Source organism: Pogona vitticeps, chromosome 6 (genome assembly GCF_051106095.1).
Source record: "Pogona vitticeps strain Pit_001003342236 chromosome 6, PviZW2.1, whole genome shotgun sequence".
NCBI classification, from domain to species: Eukaryota; Metazoa; Chordata; class Lepidosauria; order Squamata; family Agamidae; genus Pogona; species Pogona vitticeps.
Window position 1 is genome coordinate 82,069,589 of NC_135788.1, and position 18,298 is coordinate 82,087,886.

At 40.7% G+C, this 18,298-nt stretch overlaps 1 protein-coding gene across 3 annotated transcripts; it reads right to left on the reverse strand.

The window, feature by feature from the left end:
* Positions 1–640: 640 nt before the first annotated feature.
* LOC110086333 (sulfotransferase 1B1) lies at positions 641–18,193 on the reverse strand. 3 transcript variants are annotated; one of them, XM_073003992.2, is made up of 9 exons: positions 17,986–18,180; positions 15,307–15,392; positions 14,571–14,718; positions 12,594–12,722; positions 11,021–11,118; positions 6,654–6,780; positions 3,358–3,452; positions 2,938–3,118; positions 641–2,359 (listed from the first exon to the last, which is right to left on the reverse strand). In XM_073003992.2, the coding sequence occupies exons 3-9, from the start codon at positions 14,716–14,718 to the stop codon at positions 2,247–2,249; spliced, it is 891 nt and encodes a 296-aa protein (XP_072860093.2). In that variant the 5' UTR covers positions 15,307–15,392; positions 17,986–18,180; the 3' UTR covers positions 641–2,246. The 3 variants fall into 3 exon arrangements, with proteins under 3 accessions (XP_072860093.2, XP_020662854.3, XP_072860094.2); XM_020807195.3 differs by lacking the exon at positions 15,307–15,392 and having other exon boundaries at positions 17,986–18,193; XM_073003993.2 differs by lacking the exons at positions 14,571–14,718; positions 15,307–15,392.
* Positions 18,194–18,298: the final 105 nt, after the last annotated feature.

Sequence of the window (18,298 nt, forward strand, 5' to 3'; positions counted from 1 at the left end):
CATGAGTCTGAAGAAGTGGGCTCTTAGGGCAAGTAAAACTCACCAGTTTTAAAGGTGGCACCAGACTTGGTTATTTTGGTGTGTCCAAGTTCTTGCACAATTAAGGGGAAAGCAATTATGATGGTTAAAAGTTTATTTCATTATCCCCTCTCCATGAGCAGCGAAAGCATTATTGTCCAAAATTATTACTTTTATCCTGGAGCAATATTTTAATGGACTAAATACAAGAGGATTGCTGTTCATCACACCCACTCAAGCTGAAAAGCAGGGTGAAAGTAACCAGAAAATTCATAGAAGTCATGTGACTGTCTCTTCCAGTTTGTCCTATATGTGTACGTTATGTGTTGTCAAGTCAAAACCAACTTAAAGCAGCCCTAACAGGGCTTTAAAGATACTGTGTACTGTAAATGAATATTGGAGGAGTGGCTTTGTCAGTTCCACCCCCACCACCCCCTACTGCCCCAAGTTTTCATGGTTGAGAGGGATTAAAATCCAGGGCTCCTGAGTCGCAGTCCATTACTCTTATCCATAGCACTGCACTGTGTATCCAAGTTGGTCCAGTGCTCTTCACTAAAGAACATACTAACTTTTAGTTTCTTTCGGTTTCCAAGAATCTATAACATTTAAGAGTACCGTCAGATTCTGCAATCACAGCATTTATTGTTTATTTATTTGTTATTTGGTGCCTTTATATGCCACCTTTTCATCAATTCACTGCATTTCATCTATAAGGAAAGGAAATATTACACAGAATAGGACAGCTTTTCAAAAGGACAAGCATGTTAGTCTGTTTCAGCATGTGTAGAAAAAAATAAAAACAGAAATCTCGTGGCACCTTAAAGACTAATAGATGGCCTTCTCCTCATGGGTGCATATTACCTGTTATGCTATGAAGGATTAACTCGGAAACATTAAATATCACTAAAAAATCAAAAAGTGTATTACTTCAGGAGAAAAAGTCTCATTTTAATCAGAGTTCTCAAAAGAATTGGTATAATTATATTAAACCTAGTAGAAATTTACTAAACTCTGCAATTGAAGTAGTATATCTTGATACATTTTAATAATATAACCCTAACATTTTACAAGATGATGTATTGAATGACTGCATGGTGAGGTTAGGATTTTGCCAATTTACCATCTTCCAGTCCATTATGACCTCCAGGTGTTGTACCCTAAAGCTTGTGTAAATATATAGAGTCACAGCACACAAAAAATCCAATTTTTTTAGAGACAAATGAAAAAGAAGTGTAGTCTGTGCTGATTCAGACAGCCTTAGAGCTACACCACTTTCATCTGTACAATATCACCATTATGCTTTATTTTAATGATTAAAAACAAATTTTCCAGTCACTGTCTGGATAGCAATGTGGTGAGATTATCTGTTATACATCCACGATGCTATTTCATTTTTTTAAAGCTGTGTTAATTAAAATTTCAATTAAATGAAAGGGTAAGAAAAGGCCACCATAAAGTTACAGTGGCCGCACAAGTAAATTTCACCTTCACCCTCCACAGTAGCTATGTCACACACCCAGTCACTTGGGTGGAAAGTGAATGATTCACTTTCAAATTTTGATGGCCTTAAATTTTGGTGTCCTTGGGCAAAGCCCTCGTTGCTCCCCACTAATTATTGCTCTGGATCATGCCTGTGGATTCAAACTCAACCAGTAGCCTAATGAACACTGGCAAAGCAGAAAGTCCCACCAAAATAATAATATAGGATCATGGCTCTTACATAGACATTGCCATTTCTCCATGAAGAAAATTTACTCTGCTTGCCAATGGCAACTTTGGTGATTCTACAAATTCTACCTTATTCTGATGGGATTTTCTGCTCAACTCTAGAGGATACCAACAAAGATGACAGGATAAGGAGCAGCCTCATGATCTATTTCATTTTTAGCTCAAAATGCAAGCATGAACATTCTGTATATCAGTCTAATAAAAACAGGATTTGAGAGAGGTGCTCCAGACACCCCTCACAGGTCATTTGTCCAAGTCAGATTATCACCCCTCCCAAGTTTTCCCTCCACATTTAATTGCTTAAACTGTCAGGAAAAAACTATGCATTCCACTCCTTCATAATGTGGCCCTTCCAGTGTTACACATTTATCACACAACTATCTGTTAGAAACTTGTGTTTTCTCTTTGATTAAAAACAGATACCCTGGAGAGTCCAAAATATTGACAAAATTGCAGGTTCTGTCTATAATTGGAGAAGAGTAGCAACTTTAAAGGGAGCCTCAGATCTCTGTTCGGAATCGCAGTGTTGTATTGGCCATTTTCTTCTTGTAATCTTCATCAAATGCCTCATTCTGAGCCACAGTGAAATGATTCTTCCAGTCTCCAGCAAGCCCTAGAAGAAGAAGGTAACAGTTAGGTTTCTTTTGCCCAGTAATAAAAAGAAATTTTATTGTGCAGGTGACAATTGTAACTAGGCTGGAGAATGTACTTTTAATATATTCGCGAAGGCTTTCACAGACGGGATCTAATGGTTGTTCTGGGTTTTTCGTGCTCTTGGCCGTGTTCTGAAGGTTGTTCTTCCTAACATTTGGCCAGTCTCTGTGGCCGGCACCTTCAGAGGACAGCACTCTGTGGCAAAAGATACCGGAGTGTCTCACCAGAGTGCTGTCCTCTGAAGATGCCGGCCACAGAGACTGGCGAAACGTTAGGAAGAACAACCTTCAGAAAATGGCCAAAGAGCCCAAAAAACCCAGAACAACCAATGTACTTTTAAGTCTCTTTTTTTGCTGTATATTACTATAACAGGAAACAAAGATTAAGTTGTCTTTTCTTCTAGCAAGTTGTCTTGCTACTATTCAGATTTGTCTAACAGCAGGTAAAAAGTGATTTTAAATTCTTTTTAAAAATCAGTTAATACTCATAATCAAAGGCTAAAGAGGAAAAGTTGGAAAAGTTCACAGAAATCTTTACCCTTGCGCATAAATGGGGAGACACTGTGATCCATCACAGTAGATGGAGCCATCCTATAATTTGTAACCGGATTGTCCTTCATAATTTCAAATGACGTGTTCTGTACAATCTTATCCACAGTTGATTCTTCCAGGTCTTTTCCCAAAAAATGTATGATTTTCTTAATCTCACGCTTCGGATCCTGTGGAAAGTGGCAGTGAAATGACATCAGTGTTTGTATGGCCCTCAGCTATTCCATTAGGAATTCCATTTCTATCTTCGCCAGGATTTTCTGTATAAAACCTCACAAAACAAAAGACATCTATTATCTTTGTGCAAGGCTAATTCACTCTAATCCAGGAAGGCACATAAATGACATTGTAAATGTTTCTTCTATCACTTCAGCAAGAAATAACCTCAAGGATAGACTTATCCACTTACCTCTTTTATGTCTTCATAAAATAGGTATAGTATAGGATGTTCGTTCCTCTTATTCCACCATGTTTTCACATGGTCATACCAGGAACCAAAAGCAGCTAGATGTTAGAAAGAGATAAATAGGTTTTGGCCGAAAGGTTGTGAATAATTGGCAATTCCTTTGTAATTAGCAGAGTTTAAAGTACTGTATAAATAACAACTGCTCGGAGAAAGCATAAGAGAATAGCTCAAATATCAGCTGCCCCTGTTCACAGTAACTAGCAGCTTATACTGTATATTAAAAATCACTCCGGAGGTTTTTTGAGTAGGAAAAAGTATTTACTTACAGTTGCAACCAGCAGTTACAAACAGTAGAATAAAATGAAGGGAAAACTGAATCTCCACCTTGTGGAAAAGATGTCCCCCATGCTTCCTATATGCTCAGAGGTCAGGAAAACGGATTGGAACTAAGAAAGGAAGCAATGCAAACACAACAGAAAGACAGGAGGGGCAAGCCAGAGGCAGCAAAGAGATCTTTAGCAATAAGTTAGTGACAAGAGATAATCATTTTAGGTTTGATAGCTGTGTTAGTGCATGCAAGATTGTGGGTTTTTTTATAACACAAAATTCGGTGGCTTAGCATAGTAAATTATATTAGAATAGGTCCATTAAATCAATGAGAATTTGGTGAGTCAACTCCTTTGTAAATTTATCTGTGAAGATTCTCAGTCATCCAGGTGAGGTTATATCTGGAAGTTGAGTCATGGCAACTGGACTTCTTTCTTATTACTGTATTTTTCTGTGTATAAAACTACAGTTTTTCTTAAAATAATTAGAGGGAAAATTGAGGGTTGATTTATACATGGTAATAAGGATGGGGGGAGGGATCAAAGCACTTTGATCCTTTTTCCCCCTCCACTTTTTGCAAAGAAAGTGGATGGGCAAAGCACTTTCCTCGCAAGAGGGTGGAGGGGGAAAGTGATTCCTTCTCTCCCCTCCACTTTCTTGAGAGGAAAGTGTTTTCCCTCTCCAGTTTCTTTGCAAAAAGCTGCTTTCCCCCTCACAAAAAGAGGAGTGGTAAAGAAGCTTTTTGCAAAGAAACTGGAGAGGGAAAGCAAGAATCAAAGCGCTTTGAGCCCTGCCTTCCCCTTTCACTTTCTTGCAAAGAAAGAATTTTGGATTAGAAAAGTGGGGGGGGGGTCTTATACATGGGGGCATCTTATACACAGAAAAATATGGTAGGTTGAAATGTTTTGCTACTCATCCAAGTAGCTTCTTCAGTCAGGGTTAGACTGAAGATGCTACTTGGATGAGTAGCAAAATGTTTCAACCTAATAAAAAAGTCCAATTGCCATGACTCAGCTTCCAGATCCTCTGTAAGTTCCATTGACGCAATGGGTCTACTCCAGTTGTGACTTACCTTAGCATGCATAGTAAGTCACAGTTATAATACAGAGGGGTTGAGTGACAAATTTCCCATTGATTTAATGCACTTACTCCAGTGTGATTGGCTAAACTATGCAACAGGATTTTGGCCAGTGTGATATGAAAAGATGATTATGGCTAAAATAATTACAATTGTAGTAGTACAAGGACCTAATGGCTAAGGTGCAAGTCAACAAGACCCTTGTTCAAAACTTACTTCAATAATAAAAATACAATGCCAGGTAATACAGAAATGATAATGCAGGTCTGATCTACATTATAGCATTGTATAAAGATCACTGAGATAATATACAACAGGTATTTTCAGTGAGGGATGAAAAATTATTAGTCCATAGGTCAGATGGAGTCATCTGAGTTTCCCACTGGCTTTCTGGTTTCTTCTGCTTTCATCTCCATTCAGTGATTGGACAGAGAAAGGACATTTAAAGATATTTCTATTGACAGAATTTAAAATCTACCTGAGCTACACTTTGCTTGCAGTTTGGCAAGCTGTGGCTCTTTACTTTGTAGGCCAGGAACTTTTTGCATGGAAGTGATCTGTGCTTTATATAGGCCAGAAGGCTTTTCCATTATGGCCTGCTCTGGAATAAGCATGAAGCTGAGAAATTTTTCAAATTGGTATGAACCAGATTTGCTTGTATGACACTTTATTTTGGCCCCACATATCCTGTGCTTCCTGATCATTAAACAGCCTCCGCTAATTTTTCTGCATGCCATCAGCAAACACATGACCACCTCACACATGGCAAATTTGTTTAAATCTAAGTGGAAAGAATGGCAGCCGAAGACTGAAATGATTGTAAAAATAGAACCTCATTGAGGTTCATTGCACGTAGCATGGAAACTGTTGAGCCAATGATTCTGTATGCATATGTGCAATCTACACAGTCTGGACTCCTAATCTAACACCTGGATGATACCACATTTAATATAAAAATAGAGCTTCAGCTTTGGGAATTCAGCCATTAATTAGACTTTGCCTTCCCAATGGATCATTTTTAGTTGATGTGGGAATGGTTTATCTGTTCATTTTTCAGTTTTGTGAATTAAAACATAATTTTTTAAAAGTGCAAACTTCCTTCTAAAAAGCTGAATCTTTTTCAAGTCAAATTATACATAAAAGCCAGTTTCCTATTGACCATCTGCCAGCATAATTAGGATGGATTGTGCTGCTTGTGGTTACACAAGCAGTGATTTCCATGAAAAACCTCAGCTTCCATTTGCACAATGGCAATGCTTACAAAAGCAATGCAATTGTATTACTACCATGTCTTTTGCTCAGTAGTGGTTCAATAGTATACTGATCCATTTTAGGAATATGTTTTACCCATTTCAGATCAGGACCCTTGTGTGAAGGATAGAGAAGACTTTTAAGACCTGGTTGTTGTCCCACACAGGCACTCCCGTTCACTCCACATAAAATATAGCTTCATTCATTGCCATCATGGGTGTTGGGCAATCAATGCTGTGCATAGCCAATTTGCTTCAAACTAGAAAAGATGTAAAAATTTTCTGAGCTAAATCTTGCAGAGAAAAAATATCCTTGGAAATGAATACAGTCAACCTTGCTGCTCTAAAATCATACATTTAAAGGGAAAATTACAGTTAACCAGATCTGCACATATCACCTTGAAGCATTGCTTCCATTCCCACTATTTCTCCAGATGGGGAAGCTTTCCTCATTTACTATATTCTACTGTACTTGGGAGTTGACCCGGATTGCTATTCTGTTAAGAAAAAATCTTTTCAGTCTGCAATCCCATCATTTTGTGTTTAATTACAAAGTACTATTTAAGGAACAATCACAGTACATATTCCCTGAAAAAGTGAAATTTCTAAATATTGACAGTTGAAAAACAGCTGGACAAACTCACTCCATCCTGCCATGAATTTCTTCAGGTAGTTATCCCAGCTGCCAGGTTCTGGATGCAACTTGTTCATCAAGTCAAAATGGTAAAAGGAAACAGCAACATCTTTTGCATTGCGGGCTACGTATATCATCTTGATCGAAGGGGAGAAGAAGAAGAAAAAGTCCTCGTGAATAAATAGCCCACGTTTCGACAGCAGCAAAAAACATTTTAATGTAATGCAGTGGTTTTCAAAACATTCATCTACCTTCATGCTTCCTCCCTGACATCATATACAATAAATCTAAATCCATGGCAAAAGTTATTCTGTGAAATTCCCATTTGGATTAGTGTGTTCAACTAGGCATAGAGAATATCCAGGCATTTTTTTTTTTTGCATCATATGTTGGGTTTCCCAAATTCTGTGATACGTGACCACATGTCTGAAAATCTGAGTAGGCTTTTCAGAAACTAGAGATGGGGAGGAGACGACAACATTTTGGCCATAGCTCAGTTTTCACCTAAGAACTCTTAATTATGTGCATTCCATAATTTTTTATATATATAAGTAAATACGCACTCCTGATTCTACACAAAATGAGATCAGTTAGCATTCGGTCTTAACGCTTGAACAACAAGGACTTGGGGGTGCCGTATCAAAGATTATACAATACTGAGAGATGGGATCTATGTACTCTAGCAAATGAAACTTGCTCCCCTGTTGCATACAGTGTGTTTCTGGTATACAGAATACCTGCATCCTATCTAACAGCTCTCAGACCATCTCAGGTTTCTCAAACATTGATCATCATTGTCATTGCTTCCTGTCAAGTTGATTCCATGTTATGGTGACCCTTTCCAAGTTTATCTAGGTACATATAAGAGTAATCAGAAGTAGTGTAGCCTTTCCTTCTTCTGAGGGAGCTTTGGGAACATGCAGATTGCCTGAGTCTACACAGGCCAGTTTTCTCCTGTAAGGTAGTGGTCTCCAACCTTGGGCCTCCAGATGTTCTTAGACTACAACTCCCAGAAGCCTTCACCACCACCTCTGTTAGCCAGTATTTCTGGGAGTTGAAATCCAAGAACATCTGGACGCCCAACGTTGGTGACCACTGTTGTAAGGCAGTGGTCCCCAACCTTGGGCCTCCAGAAGTTCTTGGGCTGCAACTCCCAGAAGCCTTCACCATAACCTCTACTGGCCAGGATTTCTGGGAGTTGAAGTCCAAGAACAACTGAGGCCCAAGGTTGGGGACCACTGCTGTAAGGTATAGGTGACTCCTGACCTGTGGTTCCACAGTCAAGTACAGAACTCACTAACCTGTCCAGCCAGTCAAAATGTTTAAGGTCACTATTAGTTATGTTACTTATGGGTCATGGAGAAGAGTCTGAGTTGTGGTCCCAGGGTTTTATAATGTATCCAAAAATAATTTACCAGTCCCTCCTTCTGGTGATGCTTCAGGACTATGCAATTTGCCTGAAGCCCTGCAGGCAACATGGCAGATCATCCTATGAATCACACACATTCTGGGTGATCTCAGCTGGTCCCCCTCTCAGGAACCAGAATAGATTCAAACTCTGCAGCCAAATACTGCAACCAGTTGTTTTATGCTCACTAGACTCAATATTTTGCCCTCAGCAATATTCCAGCACAGAATCTAGGTAATTCTTTGTCAGTGAACATATTGCTTCTCTATGGCTTCTTTCTTTATTTATATTTGCTTTTTTTAAAAGCCTTCTCTAGGAGGGACCCCACATGACAGGGTGGGTTTGATTTAAATCAAGTCGATTAAAATCACTAGTCAGTAAGATTCAATTTAAATCATGATTTTAAATGCAAAGACTCATTCTTGCTGGTAATTACAATCTTTAATATTTGCAACCAGATGAAGATTTCATATTTAGAATAATAATCTGTCAGATTAGTAAAACAGCTGTATCAGAACAAATTTTATTTTAATAGGTCAACCACTCATTTGGAGAACTCCTTAAATTGTTTTATTTAACCAAAACAATAACATTATATAGCATACATATTTTTGTATTTGTTTAAACATTTGGTGTGTTCATTGTTTGTACATGGATTTGTAGAACACCAATGGGATTAAGGTATTTTCCTGAACTTTGTTCATTTTATATCATTTTTACTGTGAAAAGGTGCATGTTACCTCAGCTTGGATAACTTGGATTAATTGAATAAGTTTACCAAAAATGTAAATATTGCATAAATATACAGCCTCATAACTAAAGCTACATAACTAATTTCTATTTCATGCTGAATAACCTTTGATATTGTATCTTAAATAGATACAGTGGTGCCTCGCTTAACGGTGATAATCTGTTCCAGGAAAATCGCCGTTAAGCGAAAACATCGTAAAGCGAAAAAAAACCATTGAAACCCCTTCAATGCATTCCAATGGGGTCAAATCTCACCATCCAGCGAAGAGCCTCCATAGGGCAGCCGTTTTCGCTGCCTGTCTTGTGAGGAATCCGTCCCAGAAAACAGCGGGGAGCCATTTTGTTTACCCGGTGGCCATTTTGAAACCGCTGATCAGCTGTTTTAAAATCACCATTTTGCGAAGAATCGGTTCCCGAAGCAGGGAACCGATCATCGCAAAGGGAAAAAAAAACTATTTAGACCATTGTTTTGCGATCGCAATTACGATCACAAAAAGATCGTCGTAATGCAGTTTCATCGTAATGCAGGGCAATCATAAAGTGAGGCACGACTGTAACTATCTTTAGATAGGTTTTTTTCTCAAAAAGCATTTCATTAAAATAAATGGGATTTAAATTTTAAAAAGATGAATATTTTGAAATTTTGATTTTTAAAAAGTTTTTTTAAAAAATCATTGATTTTAATCCACTCTGCCAGGTGGTTATCACGCACCCCCAGTGTCCCCTGTTTGTTTTCCCACTCACAGGTCCACCTTCAGACACAACTTGTTCTTTTTACCCTTTTACGCTGCCACTAGAGGGTATTACCCTCACTGAATCTCAGACAATTGCTGCCAAATATAACAAGTTTATGGTTTGTTAGGTAAATCACAGAAGAAAAATCATGGATGTTCTTTTATTATTCATTCAACAAATGTGGATTTGGTTACATGTAAACTTGCTTGTATTCCTTCACTTAAATCAGGGTCTCAATATAGTCTTACTGTCTATGTATTTCTTATTACCTTTAACTTTTTTATATTCTCTAACACACCAACTTTCCAATCTCTTGTCTAAACACTTCACAATCTTCTCCCTCACTGACTCTCTGTCTCCCCCACTTCTGTTGACTCCGCCCCTCCTGTCCTGTCTTCGGCTCCTGCACTAGAGCTCTAAAATGACTGACAGGAGTGATGTGTGGGCTGTCCGCCACAGTGGTATACCAAAAAAATTAAAGTCAAACAACTTAAGACTTAAAACTATAATATATACATATTTAAAACATTATTTTAAAACTATAAATTTAAAACTTCAAAATACCTCCACATCTGGATTGCCTCCTGGCTCCCTCAGAAACCTCTCCAAAGAGATACATTTTTCAGATGCCAGTGTAAAGGAAGGAGGGACTTTCTGTTTGGTGGTCTTGAGTATTTATCTTATGCTCTCTTATACTAGAACATTTACGGGGAGCTGAGAGATGGTGAAATTCACCCCACTTGTGTAGATTTCAGGGCCATCCTGATGAGTGGCTGCTTATATACCTTGTCAGACCAGAACTTACGAATTAATAACCTGAGTTGCTAATTTCTCCTTGGATGAAGTCAGAATATGGTTCAGTTAGTGGATCAAAATTGTTTTAATTTTTTAAAAAAATTAATATAATTGGTTTCATCTATACTTTAAATGGGTCATACGACCATAGTAATTGTAGTGTTCACCCTGCTCATGAATATTTATGTTGAGATTTGCATGCACTAACAGGAGTTCGTGAGGGCAGAGTTAAGTGGGGAAAAGAAGAAAAGGAGAGTGAGTGGAGATGAGAAGGAAGAAGGTTGTTTTAGTTGAGAGTTAACAACATTGACTGGACTTTTATCACCTGTAACAATAAACAATTTCTACTTGGTTCTTAAATGATACATTGCCCAGACCTCCAGGATTAATAGTGAATAAAGTTCATGTAATCAACCGGTGGTAGCTGAACGACACGTAGTGTGCACCTTTGCTTCATGAAACAACCAAGGGTCACACAGGAACGTGACAGTAATTATTTCATCTGCTGTGATTCAAGCAATCTGGAATGTACTATTCAGTTGCATAAGCCCAACATGCCAGATGCCTTCAAGCATTAGTGCACTATAAGAGACAGCGATTCACAGCCCTTAGGCTTCATTCTGCATGATGTTGCTTCTTGGTCCCCAATTGACCTGTTGTCTTGCTTAATAGGTCTCCAGAAACTTTACCTTGCAGCCATTTTCCCAGAAGCTCTTGGGAAGGAGATCCACAGTAAGGTGGGTCTTCACCACTCGAGGAGGTGGTACCTGAGCTAATTGTTCTGTGCCTAAGGAGTGAAATTTGTATTTGAGGTCACGGCATATGGACAACATGGTAATTGTCAGTACACAAGCAACAGGGTTTGAACTGGCAACCTAGGGAATGACAGACAGGGAATCTTCTTGAGTGCCATTATTGTCCAGCTTTGTTGAAGTGAGGCAACTGCAAGAAGTTCTGTGCTGCATCACTCAAGTAGTTCCCCTTGCGTCAGTGGGCCAGGGCAGCTCAGAACACAATACAGTGGTGCCTCGCTTGACGACAATAATCTGTTCCAGCAAAATCACTGTACAACGAAATCGTCATCAAGCGAAATAAAAAAACCATTGGAATGCATTGAAAACCATTCAATGTGTTCCAATGGGCGAAATAACTCACCGTCCAGCGATGATCCTCCATAGGGCGGCCATTTTCTGCTCCCTGTATAGCGAGGAATCCATGCTGAAAACAGCGGGAAGCCACTTTGTACAGCCGGTGGCCATTTTGAGAGCCGCTGATCAGCTGTTTGAAAGTCATCATTTAGCAAAGAATCAGTTCCCAAAGCAGGGAACCGATCGTTGTTAAGTGAAAAAAACCCATTTAAACATCATTTTGCTATTGCAAAAGCGATCGCAAAAACATCGTCGTTAAGTGATTTCATCGTGGAGCGGGGTAATCATTAAGCGGGGGACCACTGTATTCATAAGCCCCTTAAAAGCTTTTATTAAGTTTTCCTTGTTGGTAGAGGCTCTGTTCTTTTTGACTGTTTCCAGACAGCTGGGTCTGACATTCATCTTACCCATTTAAATATCTCATCCATTTGCTCTCCACTAGTTCATAACTAAATTATGCACTGTTGGTGTGCACAATTGTCTGCTCCATCACTTCATAATATCTGTAGTAATGGATGCTTTACCATCTCTTGCAGTGAAACATCTAGAGGGCCACACTTGCCCTCGACCTGTGCTAAAAGTGCCTTTAAAGATAGAGATAAGACCACTTTCACTGATGTCCAATTCGGTAGAAAATTCCTTGGTCACAGTTGTTAGTAATCACTGTTCTACAATGTAGACAGTGCTTGAGGTGAGCCGAGGTGGGATGCTGGCTTTTTAGGCAGGTCTAAGTCAGGTTTAACCACACTACTACTTTTTCGCCCCATTTCAGTTATTAGGTGGATGCAGAGAGAAAGCCCTCCAAAAACAACTTCTGATCAAAATACACAAAATAGTCAAACTTATGCAAGAACAAAAATCGCTCATGACCCAGATTAGGGAAGCATAGAGAGACATTGATCCTTAAATTTGTTGGTTGGTTGGTTTCATTTCAAGGCCACCTTTCTCCCAATGAGGGGACCCAAGTTGATTCCTAGTTACAGGACCCAAAGATTGCCAGCAATCAAACCAAGGAGGCTGAAAGATGATCTGCCAGATGAAACCTCTTGGATCTGCACCTTCCTAATTTTTACCTGCTCACCCTACGTCTCTGAAATGCAAGCTTTCTTTGTACCTGCAGGCATCTTGCCAGGCACTGCAAATTCCAACATAGGCACTTTGTTGAAGATTGCATCCCGTTTGCATTTTTCAGAGTCACCCTCGTGCAGAATCATGTCCACTATTTCACAGACCCATGTAGTGCCTGGAAATGAATAAACAAAAATGACAGCCATGTTGGCTGGATATTCATCTAGATCCAATAAAGCTTGGAATGAGAAAGGAACAGGTTTCAGTGAGCTGTGAGGGGAGGCACAGAGAAGAATTATAGGAATTTTGGAACAGAATGAACATGAAGTTTGAAAACAGATAGTAGGAGATCCAAAACTAAAGGGTAGCGGGAGTTGCAGAGAAGCACATGATAGCGTGTGCTCAGGTCTAATTTCACAGCTATAAGGTTCTACCCAAAACAGGTAGCTGGTAACGTGATCACAGCTCTAATAATGGGTAATTTATACCAGGGGTCCCCAACCTTTTTCACCCTGCGGACTGGCTGCGGAAGGCGGGGCACACACCCCGCGCTCATGCGCATGTGCAAATGAGTGCTCTCACGAGCACACTCATGCACATGCACAAACGATGGTGCTTGTGCGGGCATGTGTGCTTGTGCAAATGTGCAAATGGTGGTGCTTGTGCAGGTGGTCATGCACATGCGCAAATGGTGGCACAGCACTCGCACGGGCATGCTGGAGCACACATGCAGGCATAAACAGGTTTTGCGGGGGTGAGTGCATGCAGGGGGCGGGAGGTCTGTCTTTGCGGCCTGGTCCAGCTCAGGCCACGGACCGGCACCAGGCCGTGGACCGGAGTTTGGGGACCTCTGATTTATACCACACAGTTTTGCTTGCAAGTACAAGCAAAGCACTTAAAAATGAATTTGGATGTATCTTCTCATTGTCATCCTAGGAGATTTTGGGCATAATTTGCCTTGGTTCCTGACACTGACCAAAGTCCATCTGAACCAAAGTCCAACTGAAATGCATGCAGAACTTCCTCTTCACCGATGATGCAGCTGTTGTTGCCCACTCTGCTGAAGACCCCCAACAATTCATGAATTGCTTTAGCAAGGCCTGCCAAGACTTTAGACTAACAATCAGCCTGAAGAAAACACAAAGGCATGGACTCACCTCCGTCTATTACCATCTCCACACAAGAACTGGAGGTTATTCATGACTTTGTTTCCTTGGCTCAACGATCTCTGACACTCTCTCCCTAGATGTTGAGCTGGATAAATGCATTAGCAAAGCAGCTACCACGTTCTCTAGACTCACAAAGAGAGTATGGCTTAATAAGAAGCTGATGGCATAAACCAAGATCCAGTTCTATAGAACCTGTGTCCTGAGCGCACTCCTGTACTGCAGTGAGTCCTGGACCCTTCGTGCACAGCAGAAGAGGAAGTTGAACACCTTCCATATGCATTGTCTCCGACGCATTTTTGGTACCAGCTGGCAGGACAAAGTTCCAAACCGAGTAGTCCTAGAACGAGCTGGAATTTTTAGCATGTATACATTACTGAAACAGCAACATCTACATTGGCTTGGGCATGTCATGAGAATGGCTGATGGTCAGATTCCAAAAGGTCTCCTGTATGGAGAATTAGTGCAGGGAAATCGCCCCAGAGGGAGACCACAGCTTCAATATAAGGACATCTGCAAGCAGGATCTGAAGGCCTTAGGAATGGACCTCAACAGATGGGAAACCTTGACATTTGAGCATTCAGCCTGGAGGCAGGAGCTGCATCATGGCCTCTCCCATTTTGAAGAGACCCTTGTCCAGCAGGCTGAGGCAAAGAAGAAGTCCCAAAACCAGCAAAATCAGGGAGCTGGACAGGGTACAGATTGTATTTGTCCTCAGTGTGGAAGGGATTGTCACTCTCGAATTGGCCTTCTCAGCCACACTAGATGCTGTTCCAAGTCCTCCATACAGAGTATGTTACCATAGTCTCTCGAGACTGAAGAGTACCTAATCTAAAATCCTGGCCATGAGAACTTACCAGATTTTGGAAATGTAGATATTACAATATCATCAGGCCTACTCTGGAAATTGTCAATCCTGTCCCAATTAAAAGAGAACGCACAGACAACAGGAACACCTCGGACCATCTGCCAGTCCTTCCGAAGGTAATCATCTGGAGTAGCCATCTTTGGGGAAATGGCAGACAATATAATCAAAATAAGATAATACTGATTGCAAGATTATCCATTACATTATCGGACATTTAGTTATATTGCTGAATAAAAGAAGGAAACTGTATGGAGCTGATACCATTCACTGTTTTGATGAGTTTGCAACCCAGAATAAGGTTTGTTGATGAGTTTACAACCTAGAATATTTCTTAAAAATAACAGTATTGAAGATTGTGCCACCAAATAGAGAAACCTATATAGAGTTTATTTTCTACTTCCTTTTCTTTCCAATGAGTTTACAAAAGAAGATAAAATCTTTATAGGAGTGTCTGAGTTCTACATCTCCTACTAACTTCAGAGCTTACATTTTACAGTATATTTTTCCCACACATACACATACTAAAAACACATGTATTTCCTTAGAAGACCAGAATTTAATTAGGCAATGCATTTCAAAGCTATTGTAAACGCTCTAAAATCAATGGTATAAACCCTGCTAGTGAATGTGTGGCTCTGTTTGCCTAGGTCTAGGGTGGTGCTCAGTTGACAATAAATATTGTCACCTGACAAGTGTAGTTAAATATTGTTAGTTATTTTACATACCTAAGAAGTCATTGTTCTTCTGGAAGGCTATTTCTGGTATTGCAGCTTGAAGGGTCCTGTGCTAGCAATGGCAGCAGTGACAATATCTACAGAGGCTGAGATCACATTTGCACCCACTTTTTCTATGATTCCAGCCACAAATTAAGCATATGTTCTTATAGTGTCCATGTTTGGAACTGTTGATGTATTTGAGCAGGAAGGGAAGGCAGGAATTGCCCAAGAGAAAACCAGAGATAAAAATGGACAAGCAGCAGCAGAATGATCGATAATGCTTCAAAAATGTACTTTTTTTCTGTACTGCAACTCTCAGAATGTTCTGGTGGCCAACCAAAATAGCTAGGCAATTGTGGGAACTCAGTACAAAAACGTTCAAGTTTTGAAATAGTTACAGCTACTCCTTAAGATTCCCGAAAGTCTGCTGTGTACAGTATAGCTCAGTGAGTTGAGTACCTGGCTATGAAGCCCGAAGTTAGGAGTTTGATTCCCTGCTGTGTCTCCCAAAAGAAGAACCAGCCCATATAGCCTTGGGCAAGATGATTAGTCCGAGAGCATCTCAGAAGTGAATGGTAAACCACTTCTGAGTCTTTAGTCACATGCGCAACCCAGCACATATGAATGCATGTAACTAACCTAAAGCTGGCAACTTTTTGACTACAAATCACAAGCTGGGAGGGAACTAGGAGAGTAGCAGTTCAAAAATACAGTATAACTTTTCCAGCTTCTGATCTAACCAGTCCCTATAACTATGGTCTTTGGTGATGAAATGCTATTTAATATTATTAATATTATTGAAATTATTAATATTTGGAAATTATTAATATTATTAAGAAAGATACAAGATCCCCCAATACATGATTTTGACAGCACAGCTGGTGCTGAAGGCTTTTGGGAATTATAATCACTAAGCTACTCAAGATTGGGAACCACTGCATCTCACCATACAGTACTGGGTACTTTGTATTGGTCCCGCTAAACTTTGAGAAAAGTTAGTGAGGCGGGTAACAGTTGTTGGATGAGGAATGGGAGGGCCACGAAGTGAGCGTGTTGGCAGCGACGGAGGAACAGAGGTGTCTCAGAAAGTTGTGAGGTAATGCCAAGGGATGTGGTTCTTCTGCAATTGCGATCTCCCCCGACGTTATGGCAGATCGTGATGGGGTTCGTGTATTATGCCTGTCGTCTGTTTTGACTTCAGAAGGATATGAGGGGGTGGTTCTCTGGCACATCCTGCCCATCGCAAAGAGGCACTGCAAGTGGGGGCAAATTGAGGCTATCCCGAATTTCCTGGACTGCATCTCCCATCAGCTTAAGCTTGCAGAATCCATTGTGAGGAATGCTGGGAAATGAAGTCCAAGTACAGCGAGAGACCCGCCTTTTCCCAAACCCAGAATAGAAGAAACTTGCAGTTAAAGTTCTTTCTTGCAGTCAATCCTGGAACCATCCCGAGCTCTCGTCTTTGATGCTCTCTCTCTCTCTCTCTCTCTCTCTCTCTCTCTCTCTCTCTCTGTGTGTGTGTGTGTGTGTGTGTGTGTGTGTGTGTGTGTGTGTGTGTGTGTGTGTGTGTGTGTGTGTGTGAGTGAGTGAGAGAGAGAGAGAGAGAGAGAGAGAGAGGAGGCTGTCACCCGCTTGGTCATTTCATTTCACCTAATTAGCGTTTTTACTGATCTCTCAAAACACGACTTCTCCAAGTCCAAGCAGGCAAACCAGCAATTTAACTTTCAGATCTAGCTAGCTACCTATTTCTTAGCTTGCATTTTTAAAAACTGTCTAGCTCCGTTCAGATGAGGCGCCCTTGCACAGGGACTGTTCGGGGAAAATAATTTTAAGAGTTTCGTTTGATAGATCCTTATGATTTATAGGGTAGGAGATCCGAAGCTTTCATTAGCGTAAGCCCGCCAGCAAATATGGGACATTCTCCATTCCCCAGCCTTCGACAAAACAGAGAGAGAGAGAGAGAGAGAGAGAGAGAGAGACTCTTCGGGTATTCAGGAGGAGGAGGAGGAGGCGTTTCCACCGCCCTCCAGCTGCCAACCCCCAAAGCGGTGGCCTCTCTCATCCAAGCGTGGATGACGGGAGATAGCAAACTACAAAGCAAGATGGTTTCTCTATATGGAAAGTCCACTTCAATTTTGTGGGACGTGGCCCGACACGGAGACAGGTTGACGGAAAACAGGAAGTCAGCTTCTTAAAAATGAACCCACACAAATCACAAGACACACTCGAACTGTCTCTCTCTCCCCCCCCCCTCATTTTGGAGCAGCAGCTATCTCTGGCAAAGCCTGCAGGCTTCACAATTCCCCCATCAGGAACTGACCTAGAATTTAAGAGTGGAAGCCACAGCTCTATTCTTTGAGAATCGGTGGACGGGCTGTAACTCTGGAGATTTCATAAGGAGGAAAGCAAACCCTCATTAAATTATAACAGAGATACAGTCTACTGAAATTTGCAGGCATGGACATGCCTTTGCTCTTTACTTTAAATTTCTGCAAATTATACAAGTCAGGGAATGTCTCATTCCAAAATGAAACATTGGGTCCCCCCCCCCAACAGATAGGGTCGCTGTCAACAGAAGCACAGAAAGAAAAAGGCTACAGATTTGACCAATTGTTGCTGAGACCAAGCCACTAAGTTACTAAAAAGAACACCAGTTATATGAAGAGACAAAAGGAAACTGAGGCTTACCTTTCTTCTGCTCCCGTTGCTTTTTGTGGGGAAATGGGCAGTTGCCAAGAAAACTTTATGGCTTTGTCAGGGATTTAAAGAACTGATTGGGGAGGTATTCCCAGCCAGTGCCAGAAAATAAACCCTCAGAAACACAAACCTTGAGGAAATCAAAGTTCGCAGGGTTGTCTTGATTGTGTGCCTAGAGGAGGAGGAGCTGGGCTGCGAGCCAGCAAGCAAAGAATGTGTGCTGAACAGAATGACTTCGAAATAAATGGAGCTGTTTTTGTTTTTAAGCAGAAGAAAATTAAACGGGATTGAAGGGGAGCAGTGG

Coding starts and splice junctions, on each gene's coding strand:
- LOC110086333 (XM_020807195.3), bottom strand. CDS start 14,718: ATGGCTACTCCAGATGATTACCTTCGGAAGGACTGGCAGATGGTCCGA. Junction 12,723..14,570: donor ATCTACATTTCCAAAATCTG/GTAAGTTCTCAT, acceptor ATTCATTTCCAG/GCACTACATGGGTCTGTGAA. Junction 3,453..6,653: donor GAAATTCATGGCAGGATGGA/GTGAGTTTGTCC, acceptor TCTAACATCTAG/CTGCTTTTGGTTCCTGGTAT.